The following is a 27,297-nucleotide window of genomic DNA, read 5'->3' as shown; positions in this document are numbered from 1 at the left end:
GAAATTGGTAAAATTCCAACTTTTTATAAATCTTCTTAGAATGCCTTGGGCAAAAATAAAATAACCTAGGCGCTACATCAAAACATACTCAAGTTCAGAACAACAAATGTAGTGCACTAAAGATATTTGTTTTTCTTACTCTCAAAACAGCTCGCATATGGTAAAATTTGAGAATTTTGGTTCTTCAAATAAAGACTTGAAAAGAAACTTTGCACATGCTACTAGATATGTGCTCCATTTGTAAATATCTTAAGTCATCAGAATAAATATTAAATAAGTTCAGTGTCATAACAATAAGGAAGAAAAGAACACATTTAAAACATAATAAAAAGCAAGAACAATAACCAAGCCAAAACATATTTCTCAAGATCCTTAAAAACATTTCAAAACAACTTTCAGTATTCTTAAATGAAGATAGTGCTAATTTATTTTTTATTTCGACAGACAGGCTTCAATATCTAAAAGTAAAAGATAGTCTAAATGTTTCCTTGCATTCTTGTTTTAATCATTTGAAAAAAGCATTTTCAGGTGTCGACTGCTTTATTATCTGGTTAATATAGTTATAAATTAATATAAAAGTACTAAACTGAGAGTTTCTGAGCAAAATCTATAATTAAAATTATGAATGAAAGCTTTGCAATTTAAATTTTAGTTGTTACTTTCATATAACCATAAGGGATAAAATTACTAGGGAAAAAAGCTATGAAAAAAAATTTAAGTAAATATTGAATTAACAACTAATATGTACCCGGGGTAAGATCTCAAAAAAACAAAAGATAAAACCATAGAAATAAACGCTTCTGTTTATTTCAAATGAGGTTTGAAAACAGGCAAACAAAAAAAACCCATGGTCCATTCAAGCACGAGAATATTCAACTAATGCTTTGTTGCCCTTTAAACTGATTAGTAGCTATTCCTCCAACCAGAAAAAATATACAAAAATTAATTAAACTCAATCCTTTGAAACTATTTTGAATTATGTCAAAATTACCTAACCTTTCCCCTGGTTCAATTCTGGATTACATAATCAAATACTTGACACGGGTTATAAAACCCGAACTTTATCTTGTTTACCTATACCTGGTCCCATAACTTGGAACACAATCACCATTCTTCCTCCCAACATCATTCATTTTACCTCAGCATAAACCCGACATTCAACTGCCCAGCCGTTGATGGGAATATCAGCTTGTTTGTGCCTGAGAGGGTAACCCTTGGCAACACGGATCATTTCTTGGACTAGGTCCAGGCCAGTAATGCATTCTGTGACAGGATGCTCAACCTGCAAGGTCAATATCTGCCAGTCAATAGGTGTAGGAAAAGGTAAATAAACAGAAATAAGCAAGAAGAATTTCAACAACCTTTGAGTAAAATGAGGTTAATTATATTTAACATTTAATCCTATTTGACTAAAAAACTATCTGAGAACAAAATTAAAGAATAAACACAATATAGTACAAAGCATGATAAGAAAAACTAACACCTAAAAAGTATTTTGTAAACTATCTATATTACTTTTCCCAGTTTTTAATCAGATGTGGTCCACAAATGTTTAACACTTTTAATTTTGAAACTAATTCTTAACTGAGAATTACATATTCAGGGGCAATCTTCAATGTGGCTGATAATCAACCTATTCTGCTACACTTAGCATGGCATCTATGGAAGCAGCTTATGATTTTCCAAAGCACTAGTCTAGCCGAAGTCTCACCCACTTGCATGCTTTCACTAACCTGTCCTGACAAGCAACCAGATTAGCGTACTCTTACATCAATGCAGTGTAGCAGAAAGGAGCAGATGGATCCTGCAGGTTGTTTTCCCTCCAGACTTACGTGGGGAGTGCTTAGCATGCACAATAGCAAAACTGAGCCAGTGAAATCACTGCTCTCTCAGCAAATTGCTGAGAGCTACTTTGGATGATGCTGTCATGGGGATCCCTGGCCTTCCACACTAACACATGGGCTACACATGTATAAAACCCTGCACCAACATATAGGGATACTAACAGGGATACACATTATAAATTTGATCGATTGCTTACAAGTTCCTAAACTTAGCTAAAATAAAGCCACTTATGGCACTGGCAAAGAAGAGATAATCTGTCTTTCATCTAAACCTTGAATAAGTTTTAAAAATTTAACTAAAACTTTGGCCACATCTGCTGCTTTGACACCAATTCTTTTTCTCATAAAAATTAAGCATGTTCTAAATGCACTTCACAATGGTTTCTTTATCATGACACGTCATATTTCATACACTCTGACACGGGAAAAGGTCAGTGAACAAACGAATTGTCTTTCCATCTTCAGCTACACTAATTGAAGGACAGGACTTAGTCATTATAATAATCTTGAAGCTTATCATAAGCAGACAATGCCATGGTCTTAAAAAAAAAAAAAGCTTTGTAAAAATAAACAGATGGCATCCATAATTAGCTCTGTGTGTGTTATGAGTTTGTTTACAGTTTCAACAACATTTTAAGACATTTTGACATAATTTTAATGACAAATCATCACTAAAATAAGCATCTACCCTTTGTAAAATAAATGTGACACTAAATAAAGATCTTATTAGATAATTTAAAAAATATATTTTTGAAAGCAAATTAGAATTTTGCGAGAAACAAGACTGTATGATAAACACAATAAGAAAGGAAGAAACTGTAGAACCTCTCTATTATTACTAGAAACAAACTTCACGTGAGAAAGCATCTTACTACACTAACTACTCAAGAGGTGAGCCTACTATGTGCTAAGGGCTTTGTATCAATACTGTGCACATATCCCTGTCAGGTGAGAAAAGAATTTTAAAAGCTAAGTGAATGATTTAATTTCATCCTTCTAAGTCTAGTGACCAGAGAAGTATGTACTATATACTAGGCAAATAAATATATATTGAATGAATGAATGCACAGCAAATCCAGAGTCACACCTATACTAAGTGGTAGAGGCAGGGCTGGAATTTATGTCACCCCAGAGACGGTATAACCTTCTTGTTCTTCCTCACGGAAAAATGCATAAAAAAGCATGTAGTCAACATAAATGGCTATATAACTATGTGCTGTTGTCTTTTATAAAACATATTACTATGAAAGCTTAAAGATCCAATTCATTAGAAGGCTCTGTTTTATCTTAGAGATCTCCCTATAATCTGTAGGGGAAAAAAGTACATCAGACCCATATTGAATGGAATCCAAACATAGACTCACTTTAACCCTACTTAGAGTTATGTAACAGGAACATAACACAACACTTAAAAAATATAAATATATTTTAAAATAAATTAACTATAAATTAGTGAACTGCATTTCAAAATAAAAGTAATTAAGTAGATAACTAAAATAATATCTAGCTGCTCAAGACAAAAATCATTATTACAGAATTTTAAAAAAATACCCATTGAGGTTCAAGTATTGTTAAAGTTTACAAAACAGTCTAACATGCCTGAATTTTTCAGGTAACAGAAATACTTTGTTTAAAGTAAAATTTATAATTTTAAACGTTTTTGAAAAAGATCTTTCTCAAAACATTTTAAAAGAATTTCAAAGTTGTTCAACAGGATATGTGAAACATTTCCTCTAGACTCTGTATTATTATTATTATCAGGAATCTTTTAAGAGTAACATTGTTTAAATAACCATGTATATCCCCCACCCCTGAGAACTTAGAAATTGTTTCTCTCCTAAGTTAATACTTAAGAGATCAGAACAGAGGTATATAAAGAGACAAATGGCTCCAAGGCCAAAATATAATTGAATAGTCTTAAAAATATCTTTAAAAGGAAAGGAAAGGAGAAAGGAAGGGAGGAAGGGAGAGAGGGAGAGAGGGAGGGAGGGAGGGAGAGAGGGAGGGAGGGAGGGTCAATGGAAAGTGAAGGTGACTAAGTGGAACAAAAGGTTATAAAAGAAAAAAACGTCAAAGATCGGTGTCTGGTAAGCCAACAAATTCATCTTGTCCAACTACAAAAGGATGATGGTAATAAACACCTATTCTGAGGACTATTATGTGTGTGGTCAGGGGGATGGGAGTTGTGTCACTTCTATTTGGGAAACATGGAGTTAACCTAAATTAAACAGTTTTAGTTTTTTTTAATAAGAAAGACTCCTCAGACTCATTAATACGTCACTATGTCTTGGGACTCTCCAAGAGGAGGATATCATACATCATTTAATTACCACACACTTCCTCCTTCCGTAGAGTATCTTTATGGGTTGAAAATTCCATGGAACACACTTTGAGAAATAAGGCCTTATATATTCAAAATACAAAACTGACTTCTTTATTGTGACTCTATACTCACCAAAGAAATTTTTGAGAACTTGGCTTCACATATAATTTTCCTACCCAGCAGAAATGTGTGCTAGTTCCAAGAAACATATGAATAGAGGGATCCACCAGATAGTAGGATTATGCATTGGAGATTAATACATTGACATCCTAGTATATAAATCTTGTGATTTAGTCAGCAAAAGTAAGACCTAACCAAAAAGAAGAGAGGAAAAAATCACACATGCAATAAAAAGGAGTAAGCCCTATCAAGTTAGAATTTCTGAATCCTCAAAGGTAAATTACTGAGTAAGATATTCATCAAGGTAATAGTACCACTCTTCAAAGTCTATTAGTAGCTGATAAGTCAGTTTGTATTGGCAATGCCCCTATCTCGCCATGAATCCCCTCCAAACAAGTACAAACAACAACAATCATCAAATGCCACATTATAGGACATAATCACTCTCAGGGACTAGAATGAACATCTATGGTTATATACGCCTACGTGAGACGGTCACAAACAGCTAGCTTTTTGGAGATCTATTTGCTATTTTAATTTAGTTTTGTCTTCTTGGTCACCATCAAGCTGTCACTATTTTCAGTGTACACATCTAGACCTCTGCCACTGCCTTTTACTAATCTGTTGCTTCAAATTATTTCCTAAAAAAATAAATAACTGAGCCTGTCAAATGCAACAGTGAGGTAAATTAGGTTTTGCTTCACCTGTGAGTACTTGATGTATAAAATTTCAAGAGTAATGAATTTAGGAAAACAATCTTTCTGGTATTGTGCTGTCATTATCTATCTTTATGATTCTAAAAATTATAGTCATAAATTCTGCCACTGCCACTGTAATCCTCAGCCTTATTCCTCATTAAATACAAACCAGGAAGTATCTAAAACTAGGGAGTGAAAGCCTAATGAAATATTTCCAGAGTCTCAAAGTATCTCCCCATAAGATATTTTATTAATGATAAAGGAAAAATAGTAATTCTGTGATGGAGAAATTTGAGAGATACCACCTCATCCAAACCAACATTGCCAGCAATGGAATAAAGAGACATCGTGTGTCTCCTATGTGGTAAAGGAGAAAGAAGGACAATACCATTTCTGTAGTATTCCTGCCAAAAATGCAAAGCCTGAATTTAATCATGAAAAACCAAATACAAAAGGACGGGCATTCTATAAAATAAATGGCCTGTGCTCATTGAAAAAAAGGTAAATATCATAGTTGACAACAAAAGAATAAGGAACTGTTTCAGATGGAAAGAACATAAAGAGACATGACAAGAAAATGTAACACAGGATCCTAAACAAGAAAATTTTTTTCTTTTGCTATAAAAGACATTAGTGGGACAACTGGTGAAATCTGAACATCATCTGTAGATTAGACAATAGTTATATGTCAACGTTAATATCCTGATTTTGATAATGGTACTGTGGTAATGTCAAAGAATTTTCTTGTTTTTAGGAAACAGAAACATGTTTAGAAGTAAAGGGGCACCAGGTCTGCAATTTACTCTGAACTACTTCAGGTAAAAAAGATAGATACAGATACAGAAATATATAGATACAGATACAGATATAGGGATGAGCAAATATAAATGTTACTGAAGGCTGTTCAGAAATTTTTTGTAATATTTTGCATTTTTCTGTACATCTGAAATAATTTCAAAAGAAAAAGTAAAGCAATGTCACTAGAAAGAGTTTTTTGTTTTTATATTACAAAACATTATTAAAATAAAGCTATCTGACTTGATCAACATTATTTTCTCTTCAATCAAAACCTTTCCACTATGTGAAATAATCAATAGCAGATAATTTGTTCAATAGGTTTTCTCTGACTTAAACTTTTAAATATTTTATTGTTTTATTTTCCTAATAATTCCTAAGGTTTTAATAGGTAACAGGCAAGTAGTCCCTCAACAGAAGCAAGATTCAGGCAAATTTTAATTACACACTTAAGTTAACCTCAAATGAGAATTAAAACTGAGGGAAGACTAAAGGAGGGAAAAGTCACAAAAAGCGTAGAAAGACCTCAGATCAATAAAATATATGTTAACTTGGAATTATACAGAGGAGCGGTGATGAAAAGTATTCAAAGTTCCTTGAATGGAGGGATATTTGGTTGTAATTGTCAGCTGCTGAGTGGTATACCAATTGATTAGTCAAAACAGAAACTGTCCCCAAAAGTAGAAGACCCAATGTACACAGCACAACTAACATCTGTATGGCAGTGAAATTTACAAGGTCCCTTCATATGCACAAACTTGTCCCTCAATGCTCCATTATCAGTTTACAGAGAAGGCACATGAGATACAAGGGGTATAAGGTGAGTGAATTCTTAATATTAAGAATTTCTAATATTGAAATAATATTATTTTAAACTAATGTAATTTTAAGTAACATCTTTATTAAAAACATCAAGTCTAAACTGACAGATATTGTAAGACTTGGTTTGCGAAAGCTATCTTTTGTAAGCAGAACTTGTTTGATTCAACTCAGGAAAGCAGTATAGGTATGATTTACCTGTTCAAATATGAAGAAATTGTCCTGTTATATAAAATTGAGTTTCATGATGGTATTTGGCATAATAAGTCCCTATCTTTTTAGTTTGTTGTTATTCCAGCCTGAAAGGATAACTGATACCATTATTTTTGGTTCTGTTCTTTTGATTCAGAGAGATTCTTTGTCCAGAACAGAATCTAAGATATACCTATTAAAATTCTGAAGCTCTACCTCCTGAGAATACAGGATTTCAAAATAAAGATCTAAAGTTATTAGATTTTGATCCACAGGACTCAAAGATAAAAAGCACGTTGGGAAATAGGCCCCGACATAGCATTCCTGTAAACTCACCTTGAAAATAATGGCTATAATTCATGAGTGGCACTAAAAATTGAACAGATTCTATCACAGCACTTCCCTGTTGACCCCAACACAAAAATCAGATGACGAAAGGATAATGGAACTGCTATGGGCCAACTGTGTCCCACCACCACCAAATTCATATGCTGAAGTCCCTACCTCTAGTACCTCAGAATGTGACTGTATTTGGCGATGGGGTCTTTAAAGAGGCAATTAAGCTAAAATGAGGTCATTAGGGTGAGCCCTAATCCAACATGACTGATGTGAGAAAAGATTAGGACACAGGCAGCACAAAAGAAAGACCACGTGAAGACAGAGAAGAAGATGGTCCTCTGCAGGCCCAAGAGGGAGGCCTCCAGAAGAAACTAACCATGGCAACACCTTAATTTTCGACCTCCAGCCTCCAGAACTGCGAGGGAATAAATTTCTGTTGTTTAAGCCCCCTAGGCTGTGGTATGTTGTTATGGCAGCCCTAGGAAACTAATACAGGAACAAATTTTGAAAAATTAAAATCTAGAGAAGAGTCCAGAACTCAAAGACACCAAAATAGTTTACAATATGCTTTAAAAGAAAAACCTAACTGAAAGTGCCTAACAAGTTTATCTATTCATATCTGTATAATAAAAACTTCTTTCCTCCAACTTTCTAGTAAGACTGCATAAATATTAAAGGAAAGTATCACATATCCTACTTTATATTCTCAGTTTCCTAGGAGACTGACTTCAAATAGTCAAGAACATCCCAGTTCTGGCTTATTCTAGTCAGTGTGAGAACCCCAGCCTCTACGACTTTAGATATAATACAAAAGGTCAACTTCTGCCCAGATCTAAAATGACCCCTCTGGCAAGAATGGAATTTTACAAATTAGTTACAAATACATTTCCCTATATTTTCTCCTATTCCCAAGAGTTATTCTTTCAATCAAACACTCCAACTCCATAAAAGACCAAACTCTTTTAGTATGGAAAGTCCTGAATATTATTTAAATCTAAAACTGCTCTGAAATTAGAATATAGTATTTGTTCAGTTATAGTCAATTCTTAGAAACCAGAATTTGGGTTGCAATAGTTCTTAATTTTTAAATAAATGACATAGCAAAGGGTAAGAATCAAGCTGCTACAAAAGAGTTTCTAAAAATCCTTCTGGAATATAAAGGTTCCATATGGTACATTATTACCTCTGATGGGATGTGAGGGTGTCTGGCCTCCATAGAATTCCAACAACTCTATTGCACTTTTTCTTCCACAGCAAAAGTAGATTCCTCCTTCACTGTAGCAATCAATATAAGCAACTGACTAAGGTCTAACAAAAGTGGGACAATTTAGCACTCTATTCTGAAGGATATGACATAGCCAGCTGATCATGTTTGGGCTTAATTACTATAAGCCTTATTCCTTTCTACTTGGAGTTTTCTAATTCTTTTCATCTTTGTAGACTATATAAAGGCTGATTTTCCAAAAAACTAAAACCTAAAAGTAACCTAGATTTGGAATTTAACAATTACACATACAAACACACACACACACACAACAAATTTGGAAAGGTGTATTCAGTGTCCTAATACTAATCTTAGCACAAAGGCCTAAGCAGAAATAGGTTATCAATGTAACAAACACTTTTATCTCTCAGTTTCATTTTTAGAAGAAAGATTTCCATCTCCATTTTTCTGCTAGACTCTTACATAAATACCCTTATGATGGAAAGATTTCTTTCAAAGCAGTTTATATTTCAAGTATATTTGTTCATTTGTAACAATAATTCTGCAGTTAACTGACAAAAGAATAATAAGAGAACGTTATCAATTTGTGGCTCAGTTTGCCATCTGAAAAAGAATAACTACTGACAGAATTTAGTAATAATAATGACAACAGTAAAAGTAAACACGTTAACCAATATTTAACAAAAATAGCATGCAGAATATTACTGTCAGATTTCCACATTAGGAAGAAGAATGAGTGCTTAGTATAAACAGGCACTGTTCTGAGCATTTTAAGTGTGTTCACTCATTTAATGCTCACAGTCCTCTAAACCAAGTGCTATAATTACTCTCACCTTACATATGAGGAAAATGAAGCACAGAGAAGTTAAGGAATTCGCTTACAGTCATACAGCTAGGAGGTGCAGAGCTAGGATTTACTTGCACTCAGTGAACATAGTGGGTGTTTGTAATTAATGAAAACAGAGTTCCCCATTAGTCAGCTAGAGTTGTTCTGAACCATTTTTGGGTCTAGAACCTCAATGAATTTCTTCCCAGAAAAGTGTGTATTCAATTTCAGAGGATTCAGACTCCCCTATAGCTCACTAAAGAGACCCAGACAACCCAGGTTAGATATTTCTGCTTTGGGAAGATGGCAAAACCAACCTGGCTCACTACCTCTCCACTCCAAATTCCATGGTCTCTATCTCCCCAGAGTCAGTGAGCAGCTGAAGAAATCTCACATGCTGAGATCTGGAGGAAAGTGAAAGCCAAGAACAGGAAATGGGCTCCTCTCTCTGGACAAAACTTAGAAACTAGCTTTAGAAAATGCCAAGGAAGTACATGAAAGGAATAGATCCTGGAGACAGCTTGGCCTGCAGAGATCCACGGACCCTGGAGAGAAAGTCAATAAAGGCTCCAGAAGAGTCCCTGGTCTGTTTGCCAAGAAGTCCGAGTAGTCAACAAATGTTAGCTGGATTCTGTCCTTGAGATGAGGAAAATGCTAGGAGGCATATGGTCTTCCTGTTATCAGGAGTAGACATGGCTGTGTCTTCAACCACTTGAAAGACTACTGCCACTTAAAATATTACAACAAACAGAACTGAGCACTGACAACCCAAAAACAACTGTAGTAAAACCACAGTAGGGGGCTCACCCACTGAGAAAGGACAAGCATTCAGAATAATGATTAAATATGCCGAGTGAAATAGAGCAGCTGAGAGACAGAAAAAACCTTTATCCAAAAAGCAGTAAGGGCACTTAGAAACTTGAAAAGTAGCAATACATGCACAGACACACACTTATATGCAATTAGAATTTCTGGGATAAAACAACATGATTTCCCAATTACGCAAGTCAGTCAAGTACTTAAAGGAGAAGATGATCATCAATGGAACTTGAATTAGTAGCCTGGAAGAGCAACATAAAGATATAATATCAAGAAACAGAATACAAATACAAAATGAGAGTAATCATATGGACCTTAGAGAGTTTGTCCAGGATACCTAACCCACAAATAACAAGAGTTCCAGATGGAGAAAACTATAAGTGAGGAAAGGAAACAGTTAAGAGAAGAAACTTCCTCTAAAATGAAGAAACACTGAAATCTGTACACTGAAAGAGCACACGGAGTAAACAGCACACACCAGTCATATCTTGGTTGAGGGGGAAAAATCTCTGAAATCCAAGAATTAAGAGAAAACTAGGTCACCTTTCAGACAGTAAGAATACATTCCCCGCAATGGCAGAGAAATCAGAATGACATCAGACTTAACACTAGAAGCTAGAACACAGTGGAATGCATCAACTCCTGAAAGACAAGAACAGAAACTCAAGAATCCTATGCTCAATCAAAATATCCTTCTCCTGGAGAGGGGCAGAGCAAAATGGCGGGGTGAGCTGATCCAGGACTCTCTCCCCTCCAAAGTACAAGAAAGGACTGGAAAAAAACCCTGAATTTCAGCTAATGAACCTAATGCCAGGACTCAGAGACCTACAGTATCAAAAGACAGAGGACGGAGACCCTGCTGCTGGCCTCGGAGGAGCTGGAACGGAGTAGGAGAGAACTTCACTCCCTCCCCTAAAGTCTGGGATCACTGCACAGGTCCGGGAAGGAGCAGGGGAGGGGCCAGGTGACGGGGGGATCATCTAGGACTCCCGCCACCAAGGAAACCCGCTGACGGGGGAAAGCTTCCGTGTGCAGGGACCCCATAAACCCATGGCCCCGGGAAACCAGAGAACAGACCTGATCTGAACCCAGATTGCTGCTTGAGAAAAACTGCCCCTCCCTCCTGGCAAAGCGCACTGGGCGCCGTCATCTTGCCCAAAGGCGAGAGCTCAGAACAGCAGGCTCTCGACCCCCATCTAGTGGCGACAGGCTGTAACTGCATCCGAATTCTACCACCATGCGAAAAACCCGCTCCTCTACCATCCAGCAATTTATAAAAGCCCCAGACCAGAAGGAAAACAATAAAAACACAGAATTAAGTCCTGAGGACTTGGAAATAGGTAAACTAAGTGAAAATGAGTTCAGAGCAGCTATAATCAAAAACTTCAATGAGGCAGAGAGAAAGAGAGAGAAACAAGCCGAGTTCTGGAGTTACTTCGTAAAAGAGATTGAAATTATAAAGAAGAACCAAACAGAATTACTAGAGATGAAAAACACAATGGAACAGATAAAACAGAATACGGATTCCCTGAATGCCCGGGTAGACTCCATAGAAGAGCAAATTAGCATAATCGAAGATAGACAGGCTGAATGGCTCCAGACAGAGGAAGAAAGAGACGTAAGGATTAAAAGGAATGAGGAAGGTATTAGAGAGATAGCAGATTCAATGAGGAGAAAGAATTTAAGGATCATAGGAATTCCCGAGAACCTGGAAAAGAAAATGGAGCAGAAAGTATGCTTAATGAAATTATAGTAGAGAAGTTCCCAAATCTAGGGATTGAGGGAGAAATGTGTGTAGAGGAAGCTTTCAGATCTCCTAGATTTGTCAATGTAAAAAGACCTACTGCAAGGCATATAGTAGTACAAATGGCAAAAATGAAAGGCAAAGAAAGAATACTCAGGGCAGCAAGACAGAAGAGAATAACCTACAAAGGAGCTCCTATCAGACTTTCAGCAAATTTCTCTACAGAAACCTTACAAGCTAGGAGACAATGGAGTGACATATTCAAAACTTTAAAAGATAAAAATCTTCAGCCAAGAATACTCTATCCAGCAAGAATATCCTTCAGATATGAGGGAGAAATTAAATCTTTCCCAGACAAACAAAAGTTAAGAGAATTTGTAACCAAAAGTCCTCCACTACAAGAAATCCTCAAGAAGGCTCCCATACCCAAAAAAAGGAAAAAGGGAGAAAGGGGTCACAAACCACAGAGTAGGGAGACAGATAAATAGAACCAGAATAGGATAGCAAATATTCAACTATAGCATTAGCATAGAGGTAAGCAAACTACCAAAGCAAAGATGATCATATCACTCTAACTAAAAACTCATAACACAAGTTGGAATCAGAGATGAAAATAATAATTTAGGAGGGGAAGAGCAAAGGGACTAAATCAGTCTAGGCCAAGTAAGTAAGAGACCACCAGAGAATAGACTGTATTATACACGAGATTCTAAATACAAACTTCAGGGTAGCCATAAACTAAAAAACAGAACAGAGCCACAAAACATAAATAAGGAAAAATCTAAGAAACCCAGCATAAGAAATTGCAGTATCAAATGGGTAGGATAAAGCACACAGGAAGAGAAAAGCAGGAAAGGCAGATAATGAGCAACAGATTGACAGCATTAAGTCCACATGTATCAATAATCACTCTTAATGTAAACGGATGGAACTCTCCAATAAAAAGACACACAGTGGCAAAATGGATTAAAGAACAAGATCCAACAATTTGTTGCCTCCAGGAAACACACCTCAGCCCCAAGGACAAACACAGGCTCAGAGTGAAAGGGTGGAGGACAATACTTCAAGCTAATAGCCAGGAAAAAAAAACAGCAGGTGTTGCAATTCTTCTATCAGATAAAGTGGATTTCAAGATAAGACAGGTAAAGAGAAACACAGAGGGACAATACATAATGGTCAAAGGGACACTTCATCAAGAACAAATAACGCTTATAAATATCAATGGACCCAACATAGGAGCAGCAAGGTTCATAAAGCAACTATTAACAGACCTAAAGGAAGATGTTAAAAACAACACAATAATAGTAGGGGACCTCAACATCCCACTCACATCAATGGACAGACCATCCAGACAGAAAATCAACAAGGAAACAGTGGAATTAAATGAAAAACTAAAACAACTGGACTTAATAGACACATATAGATCACTTCAACCTAAAAAAGCAGAATACACATTCTTCTCAAGTGCACATGGAACATTCTCAAGGATAGACGATATGGTGGGAAACAAGGCAAGCCTCTACAAATTTAAAAAAAAATTGAAATAATAACAAGCATCTTCTCTGACCATAATGCTATAAGGCTAGAAATTAATTACAAGAAAAAAGTTGAGAAAGGCACAAAGATGTGGAAACTAAACAACACACTACTGAACAAGCAATGGATCATTGAAGAAATTAAAGAAGAAATCAAAAAACACCCGGAAAGAAATGAAAATGATAACATGCCATACCAACTGATATGGGATACAGCAAAAGCTGTATTAAGAGGAAAATTCATCGCAATACAGGCACATATTAACAAACAAGAAAAATCCCAAATAAGCAACCTCAAATTACACCTCACTGAATTAGAGAAAGAAGTATAAAGCCCAAAGTCAGCAGAAGGAGAGAAATAATGAAAATCAGAGCAGAAATAAATACTATTGAAACGAAAAAGGCGGTAGAAAGGATCAATGAAACAAAGAGCTGGTTCTTTGAGAAGATAAATAAAATTGACAAACCCCTAGCCAGACTGACAAAGAAAAAAGGGAGAAAGCTCAAACAAACAAAATCAGAAATGAAAAGAGGTGAAATAACAGACTCTGCAGAAATACAACAGATTATAAGAGAATACTACGAAAAACTCTATGCTAACAGAATGGATAACCTAGAGGAAATGGATAAATTCTTGGACTCCTACAATCTCCCAAAGCTAACTCAATGAAGAAGACTATTTGAACAGACCAATCACAAGGAAAGAGATTGAAACAGCAATCAAAAACATCCCAAAGAATAAAACCCCAGGAGCAGATGGCTTTCCTGGGGAATTCTGCCAAACTTTCAAAGAGGATTTAATACCTCTCCTTTTCAAGCTATTCCAAAAAATTAGGGAGGATGGAACACTTCCTAACACATTCTACAAGGCCAACATCACGCTGATACCAAAGCAGGACAAGGACACCAGGAAAAAAGAGAACTACAGGCCAATATCACTGATGAAAATAGATGCAACAATTCTAAACAAAATTTTGGCAACCAGAATTCAGCAATTCATCAAAAGGATCATACATCATGATCAAGTGGGATTCATACCAGGGACACAGGGATGGTTCAACATCCGCAAATAAATCAACGTGATACACCACATCAACAAACTGAGGAATAAAAACCACATGATATTCTCAACAGATGCAGAGAAAGCATTTGACAAGATCCAACAGCCATTTATGATAAAAACTCTGAACAAAATGGGCATAGAAGGAAACTACCTCAACATAATAAAGGCCATATATGACAAACCCACGGCCAACATCATACTCAATGGGCAAAAACTGAACCCCATCCCCCTGAAAACAGGAACGAGACAAGGATGCCCTCTATCACCACTCTTATTTAACATAGTACTGGAGGTCCTGGCCAGAGCAATCAGGCAAGAAAAAGGAATAAAAGGAATCCAAATAGGGAGGGAAGAAGTGAAACTCTCGCTGTTTGCAGACAACATGATTTTATATATAGAAAACCCCAAAGAATCCACTGGAAAACTCTGAGAAGTAATCAACAACTACAGCACAGTTGGAGGGTACAAAATCAATTTGCATAAATCAGTAGCATTTCTATACTCCAATAATGAACTAACAGAAAAAGAACTCAAGAACACAATACCATTCACAATCGCAACAATAAGAATAAAATACCTCGGGGTAAATTTAATTAAGGAAGTGAAGGACCTATATAATGAAAATTACAAGGCCTTTCTGAGAGAATTGGATGATGACATAAGGAGATGGAAAGACATTCCATGTACCTGGATTGGAAGAATAAACATAGTTAAAATGTGTGTTCTACCTAAAGCAATCTACAGATCAACACTATCCCAATCAGAATCCCAATGACATTCTTTACAGAATTAGAACAAAGAATCCTAAAATTTATATGGGGCAACAAAAGACCCCAAATTGCCAAAGCAATCCCAAGAAAAAAGAACAATACGGGAGTCATCACAATCCCTGACTTCAAAACATACTATAAAGCTACAGTAATCAAAACAGCATGGTACTGGTACAAAAACAGGTCCACAGATCAATGGAACAGAATTGAAAGCCCAGAAATAAAACCACACATCTATAGACAGCTTATCTTCGACAAAGGAGCTGAGAGCATACCATGGAGAAAAGAAAGTCTTTTCAACAAATGGTGCTGGGAAAACTGGAAAGCCACATGTAAAAGAATGAAAATTGACCATTCTTTTTCACCATTCACCAAAATAAACTCAAAATGGATCAAAGACCTAAAGGTGAGACCTGAAACCATAAGGCTTCTAGAAGAAAACGTAGGCAGTAGACTCTTTGATGTCAGTATTAAAAGGACCTTTTTGGACACCATGAGAAGTCAGAGAAGGGGAACAATAGAAAGAATAAATAAATGGGACTTCATCAGACTAATGAGCTTCTTCAAGGCAAATGAAAACAGGATTGAAACAAAAAGACAAACCACTAACTGGGAAAAAATATTTGCAAGTCATGTATCTGACAAAGGCTTAATATCCATAATATATAAAGAACTCTCACAATTCAACAACAAAAAATCAAACAACCTGATCAAAAAATGGGCTGGAGACATGAACAGACATTTCTCCAAAGAAGATATACTGATGGCCAACAGGCACATGAAAAGATGCTCATCATCGCTGATCATCAGGGAAATGCAAATCAAAACTACACTAAGATATCATCTTACACCCATTAGAATGACAAAAATATCTAAATCTAATAGTAACAAATGTTGGAGAGGTTGTGGAGAGAATGGAACCCTCATGCACTGCTGGTGGGAATGCAAACTGGTGCAGCCACTATGGAAAACAGTATGGAGAGTCCTCAAAAAATTAAAAATAGAACTACCATACAATCCAGCCATTACACTACTGGGTATCTATCCAAAGAGCTTGAAGTCAGCAATTCCAAAAGTCCTATGCACCCCAATGTTCATTGCAGCATTATTTACAACAGCCAAGTCACGGAAGCAACCTAAGTGCCCATCAACAGATGAATGGATAAAGAAGTTGTGGTATATATATACAATGGAATACTACTCAGCTGCAAAACAGAACAAAATCATTCCATTTGCAATAATGTGGATGAACCTTGAGGAAATTATGTTAAGTGAAATAAGCCAGTTAGAGAAAGATAATCTGTGTATGACTCCACTCATATGAGGAATTTAAAAATGTGGACAAAGAGAACAGATTAGTGGATACCAGGGGAAAGGCGGGGTGAGGGGTGGGCACAAAGGGTGCACCTACAACACGAATGACAAACATTAATGTACAAGTGAAATCACACAAGATTGTAACCTATCATTAACTCAATAAGAAAATAAAAAATAAAAAATAAAAAAATATCCTTCTCCTTTCAGGGCTAAAGGAATATATCTAACAATGTGGCATTTCAGAACATGTCATCCATATATTCCAGCTGAGTAAATTACATGAAAAGATTTTCTAAACAAACAAATGAACTACGGCAGAAGTCTGAAAAATGGGAAAAGACAGAGAAGCTATAGTAACTGAGAGACACGTCCAGGGGTGTGTATAGAGAAGCTGGTAAGAGACTTTGGAAACAAGAGATAAGTCAAAAGTACCTAGAAGTATGAAATTATCTCAGGGAATTTTTAGTGTTGGAAAGTCGGAAGAACCATTACATCACCTTCACAAATACTAATGGAGATAACGTCTGTCCAAATAAGAGGATGAAAATAAATAAAATTTTAAAGGACAAGACAATTTCCAATTTATCAATGGGAAACAATAGGAGCAATTAGCAATTTAATTCAAGCAACAAATAGGAAAACAGAAAAAATGGAATATTAATTATAAAACAAAAGTAAAGATGAAATAAAATCAAGCATTTAAAATTAGAAGGACTGGGAGCCGGCTCTGTGACCGAGTGGTTAAGTTTGCGCGCTCCACTGCGGTGGCCCAGGGTTCAGATCCTGGGTGCGGACACGGCGCCACTCACCAGGCCACGTTGAGGTGGCGTCCCACGTGCCACAACTAGAAGGACCTGCAACTAAGATGTACAACTATGTACGGGGCGGGTAGGGTTGGGGAGAGAAAGCAGGAAAAAAAAAAAAGAAGATTGGCAACAGTTGTTAGCTCAGGTGCCAATCTTTAAAAAAAAAAAAAATTAGAAGGACTAAATTTTCATACTACGTGTTAGATTGGTTTTTTTTTATTTGAACTTAAAAAATACAATTAAGACAAGTGATAACGCTTTCAAAGAAAAGAACAGGTAAATAAAAACAAAAAGAAGGAGATGTAACATGACCTAATTCAATGTGGAATCTAGGATGTAAACTTTTGAACAAGATTAAGTTACTTACATTTCCATGAGTAATGTGTAAGAGTTCCAGTTTTTCACATTTCCACATCTTCCCAAACAGTAGTTCTTGAGTGTCTTTTTGACGATAGCCATTCTAGTGGATATGAACTGCTATCTCATTGTGATATTGATTTGCTATTTGATTTGCTATTCTTAAGTACTTTTTGTATGTTTGAAAATTACTATGAAGCAAAGACAGACAGAAAGACAGACACATGGGGCTGGGAAGGAAAAGAAGGAATGAAACAATTTGTCCACACAAAGACTTATGTGTGAACGCTCATAGCAGCATTATTTATAATAGCCAAAAACTGGAAACAATTCAAATATCCACTAACTTGACACATATCATATATTTTACTTATCCACTCACGAGTTGGACACAGTCTATTGTATTTGTATACCTGAAAAAAGTGAATGTTATGATACACAGATTATACCACAATAAAAACCATTGTTCTTATTTTCAATAATAAGTTAATACGGAGTCATTTTCGCTCCTTCAAATTCTCATATAATTTAGTTCCTATGCACCTGTTCTCAGGAAGCTACTTAAAGATATGCTCCAAGAAAAAAGAGAACAAAAAAACAGTGTTTAAAACAAAAATCCAGGAGAAAAAGATCCAAAAAAGAGAAGTATAAGGAATCCTCAAGACAAAGTGGGGAAATCTCAGCTAGAAAGCCAAGATACAATTGCAGAGGGCAACCTCTCCAGACTATAGTAGGTCGAAGGAAACCAGAGAGTTCTACGACAAGGAGAAAGCGACAGAAAATTCAATGTGTTTGAATATAATAAAACGCATAATAATAAAACAGGATAAGTCTATGGATAAATAGTGATAAGCACATGGAAAACTAAGCAAACAAACAAAAAAAGGAAATTTTTAGCTACAGAGAAAACAAACTGGTGCAGGAAAGTGAAAATAACCTTAGCTGACAACATGACTGCTGTGAGCAGCATTCACACTGCAATCACAATAAAATCCCAAACACTGAGCTAACCCCAATCACGACATGGTGAAAGGAGGAGGCTAGGACGTGTGCATTTGTGCCCTGGGTGTGGTACTGATACATGTCATCTTTCACAAAGGCAAGCTCATAGAAAAAGAATGGAAAATCAAGAAGGACCAACATAGGTGTGTCTATTAAAAAGATACAAGAAATTTTTTTTTTTAAGATTGGCACCTGAGCTAACAACTGTTGCCAATCTTCTTCTTTTGTTTTTTCTTCTCCCCAAAGCCCTCCAGTACATAGTTGTATACTCAAGTTGTACATCCTTCTGGTTGTGCTATGTGGGACGCCACCTCAGCATAGCCTGACGAGTGGCGCCATGTCCGCACCCAGGATCCGAACCGGCGAAACCTTGGCCCGTGGGAGCAGAGCACGCGAACTTAACCACTCGGCCACAGGGCCAGTCCCAATACAAGAAATGTTAAAAGAATCAGCTAAAATAATGAAATTGGTCAGAGCCATCAATGCCTGGCTGCCCTGTGAGGGAGAGGCAGTAACCGTCCCTAAACAAAGGCAGAGGAGAAGCAAGAGCTTTCCTTCCCCCTTTTCCTCCCTCAGCAGCGCTGGCTGTTTCTTGCTCAGAGCTGCACTGAGCCACACATATCAGCTCCAAGAGCCTTCCCTCTTCCAAACGATTTTTCATTTCTCCTTTCTTTCTTTTTCTTTTCTCTTTCTTTCTCCTTTTTTTTTTTTTTTGGTGGGTTTTGGTAGTTAATCAAGGGTTTACATTAGGTCAAAAAACTAATAACATGTTAATTCAGATATTTCAAACTCCACAATTTTATACACAGGTGAAAAGTCTTCAAATATAAGGATAACCTTGCCACCCATCTAAGAATTCAAAGAATACAGTACCCATGGATACCTCTCAAAAATAAGCTCTTGATTTAAAAAAGAAAAAAAAAAAAGGACATAACCATAAATGAATCAAAATGAAGAATTGATTAACCATAAAGTTGTGGTAAGATGCTGATGGTGATAATGAAAACAAGTTAAAACACAAAAGTAAGATGAAAACACTGGGAGACTCATACCTACAGAAAAGGAAGTAATGTTACAATAATCTAAAACTAATCATAGAAACAGCAAAAACGAAGAGTTAGAGAAGAAAGCAAGCAGGATTAAACACAAATGTGCCAATTTCCATTCATTCTTTTAAGAATTAATATCTCTCTTTGGGGCTGGCTGGTGGCATAGTGGTTAAGTTCCTGTGCTCCACTTTGGCAGCTGGGGGTTCGTGGGTTCGGATCACAAGTGTGGACCTAGTACCACTCGTCAAGTCATGCTGTGGTGGCATCCCACATAAAACAGAGGAAGATTGGCACAGATGTTAGCTCAGCAACAATCTTCCTTAAGCAAAAAAGAGGAAGATTGGCAACAGATGTTAGCTCGGGGCCAATCTTCCCCACAAAAAGAAAAAAAAAACAGAAAAGAACTAACATCTCTGTATAAAATTAGAAACATTTATCTAGTAGCTCAGCAATTTCATCACTTTAATTTCTCTTTCTTCTGTTAAATATAAATAAAATAAGCTACTTAAAAATATCATATAGAAAAATAAGAGTAATGAGAAAGGCATAGTTCTACTGGATACTGTACTATTATATGGATATAACATCAAAACAATGTGCGACTAGCACATGGATAAATGGAAAGGTTTAAAAAAAGACAGTCAAGTAGACAGATCCACATACATAGAATTCAGTCTATAATGAAGGTGACTTCTAATTAGTGCAGAAAGTGATTATTCAATAATGCTTGTGACAATCAGGCGGCCATTTGAGAAATAAATAAAATAAATTCCAGATGCAGCGAAAATTTTACCAGGAAAGATTAAATAAGTATGGGAAGGAAACATGGAAGGAAAATGTTTAATTCATCATAGAGAAGGAAAAGCCTAAGTATGTCACAACACCAGAAATGATAGAAAGAGATTTCAAAATTCAACTGCAAGATTTAGAAACAAAAATCTCCTGCATGGGAAGAAAAAAACAATATACAAGGTAAAACAGCTAAGACAAAAATAGCTATAAATCATATCTGTTATGTTTTCATATATACATTTATTTGTCATTCCTGCCATGCAACAGTTTCTGGATCAGAGAAGAAACGAATTGTTTACTTGCAGAGCATCTTAGCACCATTCCCCACACCCTACTTCTCTGTGGGGCCTGACATCCCTGTGCAGGCAGAGGGGTATGTCCACAGGAGAGGAACCCCAGAACTACTCAGCTCAGAGCTTACATGAGAGTTGCCGGCATAGCCCTCCTTCCGCCGTTCTGGAGGGGGAGAGCCAACACAGCTTGGAATGCAAACACATCCTTCTGGGGAGAAGGGAAAGGCCTCTATCCTACCCACTTGGAACGACAACAAATGGCTCTGGGGAAAGATAAGACTTTCTCTCCAGCACTCTATCTTTAAACTTGCTATCCTTTAATCCAGGTGCCAGAGGTCTTTGATTAGAAAGCCCTCACTGTGTAGAAATGTGAAAATATTCATGAAGCATCACTTCCTGATAATATCACAAATGGCTAAATCCTGAAAATATAAAGAACATCTACAAGTCAATAAGAAAATTCAAAGGGCAAAGGATCTAACAGTCTATTCAAAGAAAAGCAAATGTAAATGAATCTATGAAGAAAAATTCAACCTTACTCTTAATAAGGAAAATGAAAATGAGATACCATTTTTCACTATTATAGAGAAAAAGATCAAAAGGCAAAGATCTTTTTAACCAGGGAGTGAGGAAATAAGCTCTCCTATAAAAGGCAACTTGATAATATTTAACTAAATTATAAAATCCCATATTATATTCCCAGCAATTCTACTTCCACATGTGCAAAATCATGACATGAAGGATCATTCATAATTGGACTATTTGTGATAGCAAAATACTGGAAAAATTATCAATAGGAAATTGGTGAAATAATACTATTGTTCATCCATACAACTGAATATTAAAAATCATAAAAAATGAAGATGATAACACTTTAAGTTGAGTATGGAACACTACCAAAGATACACTGTTAAGTAAAACAAAGGCTGCCTCTAGTGGAGAAATAAATGCTTGTGATAAAACTGTGGTAGGGAGAGTTACTTTTCCAACAGACTCTTTTGAACCATTTGGATTTCTTTTTTACCAATTATATGAATTCTTAGTATTATCATTCAATAAAATAATAATAATAAAATTGTTCGAGCAAAATTACATATAATTTAGTCCATTAAAATAGCATTTTAACAAAATTGCATATTTTGGTAGAGTACTTCATCTATCTATTCATCTTTCACATGCAGAGAAGAGGAAACAAGTGAGATGGATGTGGATCAACACATGAGTTTCTAGTACAAGAAGTGAACAGAGAGCATCCGACCAAAGGGAGTAACATGATAAAGGCAGACGCAGGTCAAACTGACTGACAGACTGCAGGGAAAGAAAGGATTCTCTCCAAACTAGTACACGGAGACGGGCAGTGGCAGGAAAGAGGACTCTGAGGGGAGTTAAAGCCACAGAGAAAAGAATTTGTAACAGAAAACTATTTGAATTTTATCTTTAAGCGACAGAAAACTAGTGACTTTAAAAACAAACAAACATATACAAAGATAGTACAGCTAATTCTGATACACAAATTCTGACCAGACTGAGAATAAAACCAATCAAGTAAACCAAGTATTTATGCACCAAACCTGGTGACTTCTCCGTGTTACATCTCTTTAAGGAAAAACTGTATTTATTATTTCAAATTTCGTTCTTAAGGAAATCTAGCAAAATGAAGATGTTACTCACATATCTGTTACTAGAAAAAACGTACAAGTTCCAAAGCTGGAAAAGGGGCAATTCAATCAGGAAATTTCAAGGAAAAAAACAAAGAACAAAGAAAATTACAGCCCTGCGAGCTCAAACTGAAACACTAATTAGAGATAACATATATCTTTGAAGATAAAGAATTTGGTGAATGTGCCTTAAGTATTATAATTTAAGCTTAGCTAAGAAATTCGAAAGAGAAAATCTACTATTAAAAGAACACTTAAATTATTTAAACAATATCAGAAAGAAATCTTTGAAATATGTAAGAATGGCTTTCTGAATACTATGAAATCCAAGATTCTTTTCTCATGCTCCCATTCAAGTACAGCCTCCACCACCAAATATTTCCCCATCACATACATACTTCCAAAAGAATCTAAATTAATTTGTCTGTTAACTCACGGGATTACTGTCACTGGAAATAAATGCACAAAAAAAGAAATATTATTAAACATTAAATGGGAGACACAAACGTATCAAAGTGTGATATTACGTAGTGTAGAATTAGGTACTATCAGATCTGATAGAATTCTTTATGAATTTAATTTTCTTCCTGAAATTCATATATAATCTTTGTTGAGGGTATAGAACATAATTTCCTGGCCTATCCAAGATACATAATATAAACATAGGTACCTAAATGATTTTGACCAACTACATAGAATTATTTGATATAAATACCAACTTCTGGAGGTCTTATACAAAAAACAACCATGGGACAAACTTGAAAAATCTCATGGGCTGAGATAAATGAGCTAGAAACAAATGAAAACACACACACACACAAGAACATAGTAATAAAGTATCCTAAAAAGATTGGTTATTAATTCCATAAATTCTGATAAGCATTCCAACTAAACAATCTAGTATCTTTTGCATCTGGAATAAAATACAAATGTTTTGTAGTCACTTCAAATTGCCTTCAGAATCACATTACGAGCTATTATTTTCATCATGACATAATAAAGTCTCCATTTTAATCAAAAACATGATTTCCCAGCTAATTATCTAATTAGACATACTTTGTTATAAAGACATATTTTTAATCAAAATCAAATTTATCTCCAAAAGGCAAAATTCTGTCACTTCTAAAGATATTCACAACAATACAATACAGACTTATAAAGTAATTTCAAATGGAAGTGTCATAAGTTTTGAGCAATAACTACTGAGGTTATTCCCTACACAAACTCTTCAAACATGTATGATATTGGTCTCAAAATGCATCTAGATACATAAATTCTGCCATAGTAGATGAAAATCAGTCCCATGATATAATCTCATAAGCATAATGTTGAGAAAAGAAGCCAGGTACAAAAAATTATACATTATATGATCCCACTGATTTAAAGTTTAAAAAAGAAACAGGCAAAATTAATTATATTGCTTAGATGTACATAATTAAAAGGAAGAACTATACAAAAATGCAAAGAGGTGTTTAGAACTAAGTCAGAAGAGCGAATAGCTCTAGGAACATGGAGGAGGAATAACTGAGAAGGGGAAAATGTTGGGGGTGGTAAGAAGGGCTGGCATTTTGGTACTTCCAGATCCAGATGATGCTTACATGGATTTTTTGCTATAAAAATTTTTTCAACTATACATTTATGTTCTATATACTTTTCTCTATGTGTATTTTAGTTTACAATTTAAATAAAAGAAAAAAGGGAAGAAGGAAGGAAATAAAGCCACCAGTTAGCTAATAGCACTAATGGCTTCCTGAGACCTTAATTGGAACTGAGGTAGTTATGTCCGTGAAGTCAAGTTTCAGGGGCGGCCACTTGATTTCTCAAGCTCATAGCCATGGCAAAGGTGCCAGTTGCTCCAGAAGCCAGGTTGGGTGGTATAGTTCTGAGAGTCATTCCTGAAAGTTCACTCTAGGTACCCGACCTGTCCTTCCTCCATCCCTTCTAAGCATTTGTAAGCAGTTAATCTCTTTCTATTTATCATACCTAGACTAGTTTCTCTTAACAGCACAGTAACGCTAACTAATGCGGTTCATCGAGAGAGGCTCAAGAAAAGAACCAAAGTGGAATTTCCAATCTGAAGACTTAACAGTAATAAAGCAGAGGGCTGGACACTGACGTTCAACTGACCCGGTGCTCACCCAGCATGTCTAACACGTTTGAGCACAAGCAGAAACACTAAATCTTTCTTTAACACTTTATGAAGTTGATTTTTAACTTTTACAAAGCAAAAAGGGGTGGGTGAGGGAGGGTAAAATACAGAGGCATGGAGAGGAATGAAAAACAGAGTTTTTGTTACCTGAAGTCTCGTATTCATTTCTAAGAAATAAAAATTCTTCTTTGAGTCCACAAGGAATTCTACAGTTCCAGCAGAAGAATACTTCACTGCTTTGGCAAGGGCTACAGCTTGTTCTCCCATCGCTCTTCGAGTCTCAGAATCCAGAAAAATGCTACAAATACAGAAAGAGTAATAATCTACATTTTGAACAAGACTCAAGTACTCTTCTGTGTGCTTTACATAAAAGTTTTCTTAAAGTTTATTCAGATATGATCATCTATATCAATTTAAGATTTCACATTATATGCTTTGCATATGCTTATAATATATGCTTGTATTATTAAGCATAACATTTAAATAAATCAATTTCAGATTTTTAAAAAACTAACATTTGAACTTTCCACATTATATTGCAACTTTAATTGGTTTATAAAATATACAACTACTTCAGCACAAGTAGTTTCAGTTAGTAAAATTTAACATATATATTCAGAATTACTTCAAGCTAAAATTGGGAAAAAAATAAATTCTTGGAAGCTAACATATACAATTGATCCTCGTTATTCATGGATACCATTTTTCAAATTTGCCTATTTGCTAAAATTTATTTGTAACCCCAAAATTAATATTCGCAGCATTTTCACAGTCATTTATGAGACTCCCAATATGTGTGTTTCCAGCAGAGGTGGAACAAGGCAACACTGCCTTCTTGATTCAGCTCTCATACTGTAAACAAGTGTCCTTTTCACAGTTTATTTATTGCCATGTTCTTTGCATTTTTGCAGGGGTTTTGTGTGTGTGTGTGTGTGTGGTTTTCTTTTTGGTGATTTCGCTGTCTAAAACAGCCCGAGTGTTACACTGAAGTGCAGTCTGGTGTTCTTAAGCGCAAGAAGGCTGTGATGGGCCTTAGAGAGAAAAAAATGTGCAACAAATGAACTCTGCTCAGGCATAAGTTATGGCCCTGCTGGCCAGGACTATGAGTTCAATGTTAATGAATCAATAATAGATATTAAGCAAGGTGTTTTTCAACAGAAACACATATAAAACAAGGTTATGTACTGATCAGTTGATGAAAATGTTCTGACTAGAGGCTCACGGGAACCTAACCTTGTATTTCCCTTAGGAGCAACGCTTCCATATTCACTAATTCCGTGTTCACAGCAACTTTACAGAGCATAACTACTACAAATAACAAGAATCAACTGTACATCTAATAAATCCTCAAAACTTTTTTTTACAATATCAAAATCACATTCTAGCAGGCAAGTAAAGTTGAAATATTTCCAATGAACTCTGAAAAGAATATTATCAAATCATTTCTGCATTTTCACAGATTTTGCTTCTATGCAAGAAAGGCTCTGAGAAACAGAACACTGACTACTTTTCTACTTCTGGACTAAAATTATTCTCAAATAAGTAAGATTTAGATAGCATTTTATGAAAGCTTTCATATAATAGTATAATGAACTTGCAGGTACATATTTCCCATATGTAATAATTATTAGTATTTAGCCATTCTTGTTTTATCTTTGTTGCAAGTCCACTTTTCTACCAGGCCAACCCAGCTTTTTTCTTTATTTTAAAGTAAATCCCAAATTAGGTATTATTTCATCCATAAAAATTTCCGTATCTGTTTCTGTCGGTGCTCTTTTGCAATATAATCACACTTTAAAAATAAACAAGAATTCCTTAATAGCATTTAATATCCAGTTAGTATTCAAATTTCCCTGATTATCTGATAAATATCTTTACAGCTAATTTCTTTGAATCAGGATCCAAATAAGGTCCAGCTACTGCATTTGATTGGTTTTAACATCTTTACAATTCTTTTAACTTGTAATGCCCTCTTCCCTTTTTTTCCGCCAAGGATCTGGTCATTTTCCTGTCTCGTTCTTCACATTTTAGGTTCGGCTTCATGCAAGCCCTCAGTGTCTTTTCACATCTGTATCATATTTCTATTCCTTATGAACTGCTGCTTAGATCTAGAGCCTTGAATATACTCAAGTTGAATTGGTCGGGGGAAGGCAAGAGCACTTCACAGGTGGGAAGTGTGCTGCCTACTGTCTTCCTTTTGAAGGCGTTAGGATTAACCATTGGATTTTGCCATTATGAATCTTATTTACCTCTTATAAATAACAGTGCTGCATTAACCTAATGGATATAGGCATAGATGATATTTCAACAATAACTGGCTGACAAAATTAATGAAACCAAAAGAAAGAAATACAACCAAAGATTATCATAATACCTGGAGAATCTCAAGTACAGTTGAGTAAAACTATGTTTGTCCTGTCTGGTCTTGTCCTTTCCATTGTCATAAACTCTGCTGGTGATACTCAGAGTTATAAGCAACTTCATCACTGCACTCAAAGCACAGTGGTAAATTCTCACTCTAGGAACTGACAACTACAGATTCCATCTACTTTAATATTTCACAGCACACAAATACATATCAAGTCACTAATAACAATCAGTTCTAGGGTGGTTTTTTTAAAATTTTGATTCCTACTGCTTTAAATTTTCTTCTTTTTTTCCTCTAAATTAATTAATGAGATGTTCACGTGAAAAATTTACATCTTGAGAGAGAGAGGGGAAATAAATAAAAATCATGGTTCAAGATTTCCGTCTGTGAAAGA

General features: G+C 35.6%; 1 protein-coding gene across 5 annotated transcripts in view; it reads right to left on the bottom strand.

Moving 5' to 3' along the window:
• The window catches only part of PCCA (propionyl-CoA carboxylase subunit alpha), a 394,848-nt gene that overhangs the window by 211,522 nt on the left and 156,029 nt on the right, over positions 1-27,297 (bottom strand). For all 5 annotated transcript variants that reach the window (XM_014839245.3, XM_070520102.1, XM_014839234.3 and 2 more), the window contains exons 12-13: positions 24,683-24,833; positions 1,139-1,282 (exon numbers count right to left, since the gene is read on the bottom strand). In XM_014839245.3, the coding sequence (XP_014694731.1) occupies positions 1,139-1,282; positions 24,683-24,833 (295 nt within the window). The remainder of the gene's footprint in view (positions 1-1,138; positions 1,283-24,682; positions 24,834-27,297) is intronic.

This window comes from Equus asinus, chromosome 11 (genome assembly GCF_041296235.1).
Source record: "Equus asinus isolate D_3611 breed Donkey chromosome 11, EquAss-T2T_v2, whole genome shotgun sequence".
Lineage (NCBI taxonomy): Eukaryota > Metazoa > Chordata > Mammalia > Perissodactyla > Equidae > Equus > Equus asinus.
This window is presented reverse-complemented; position numbering and strand designations above follow the sequence as displayed.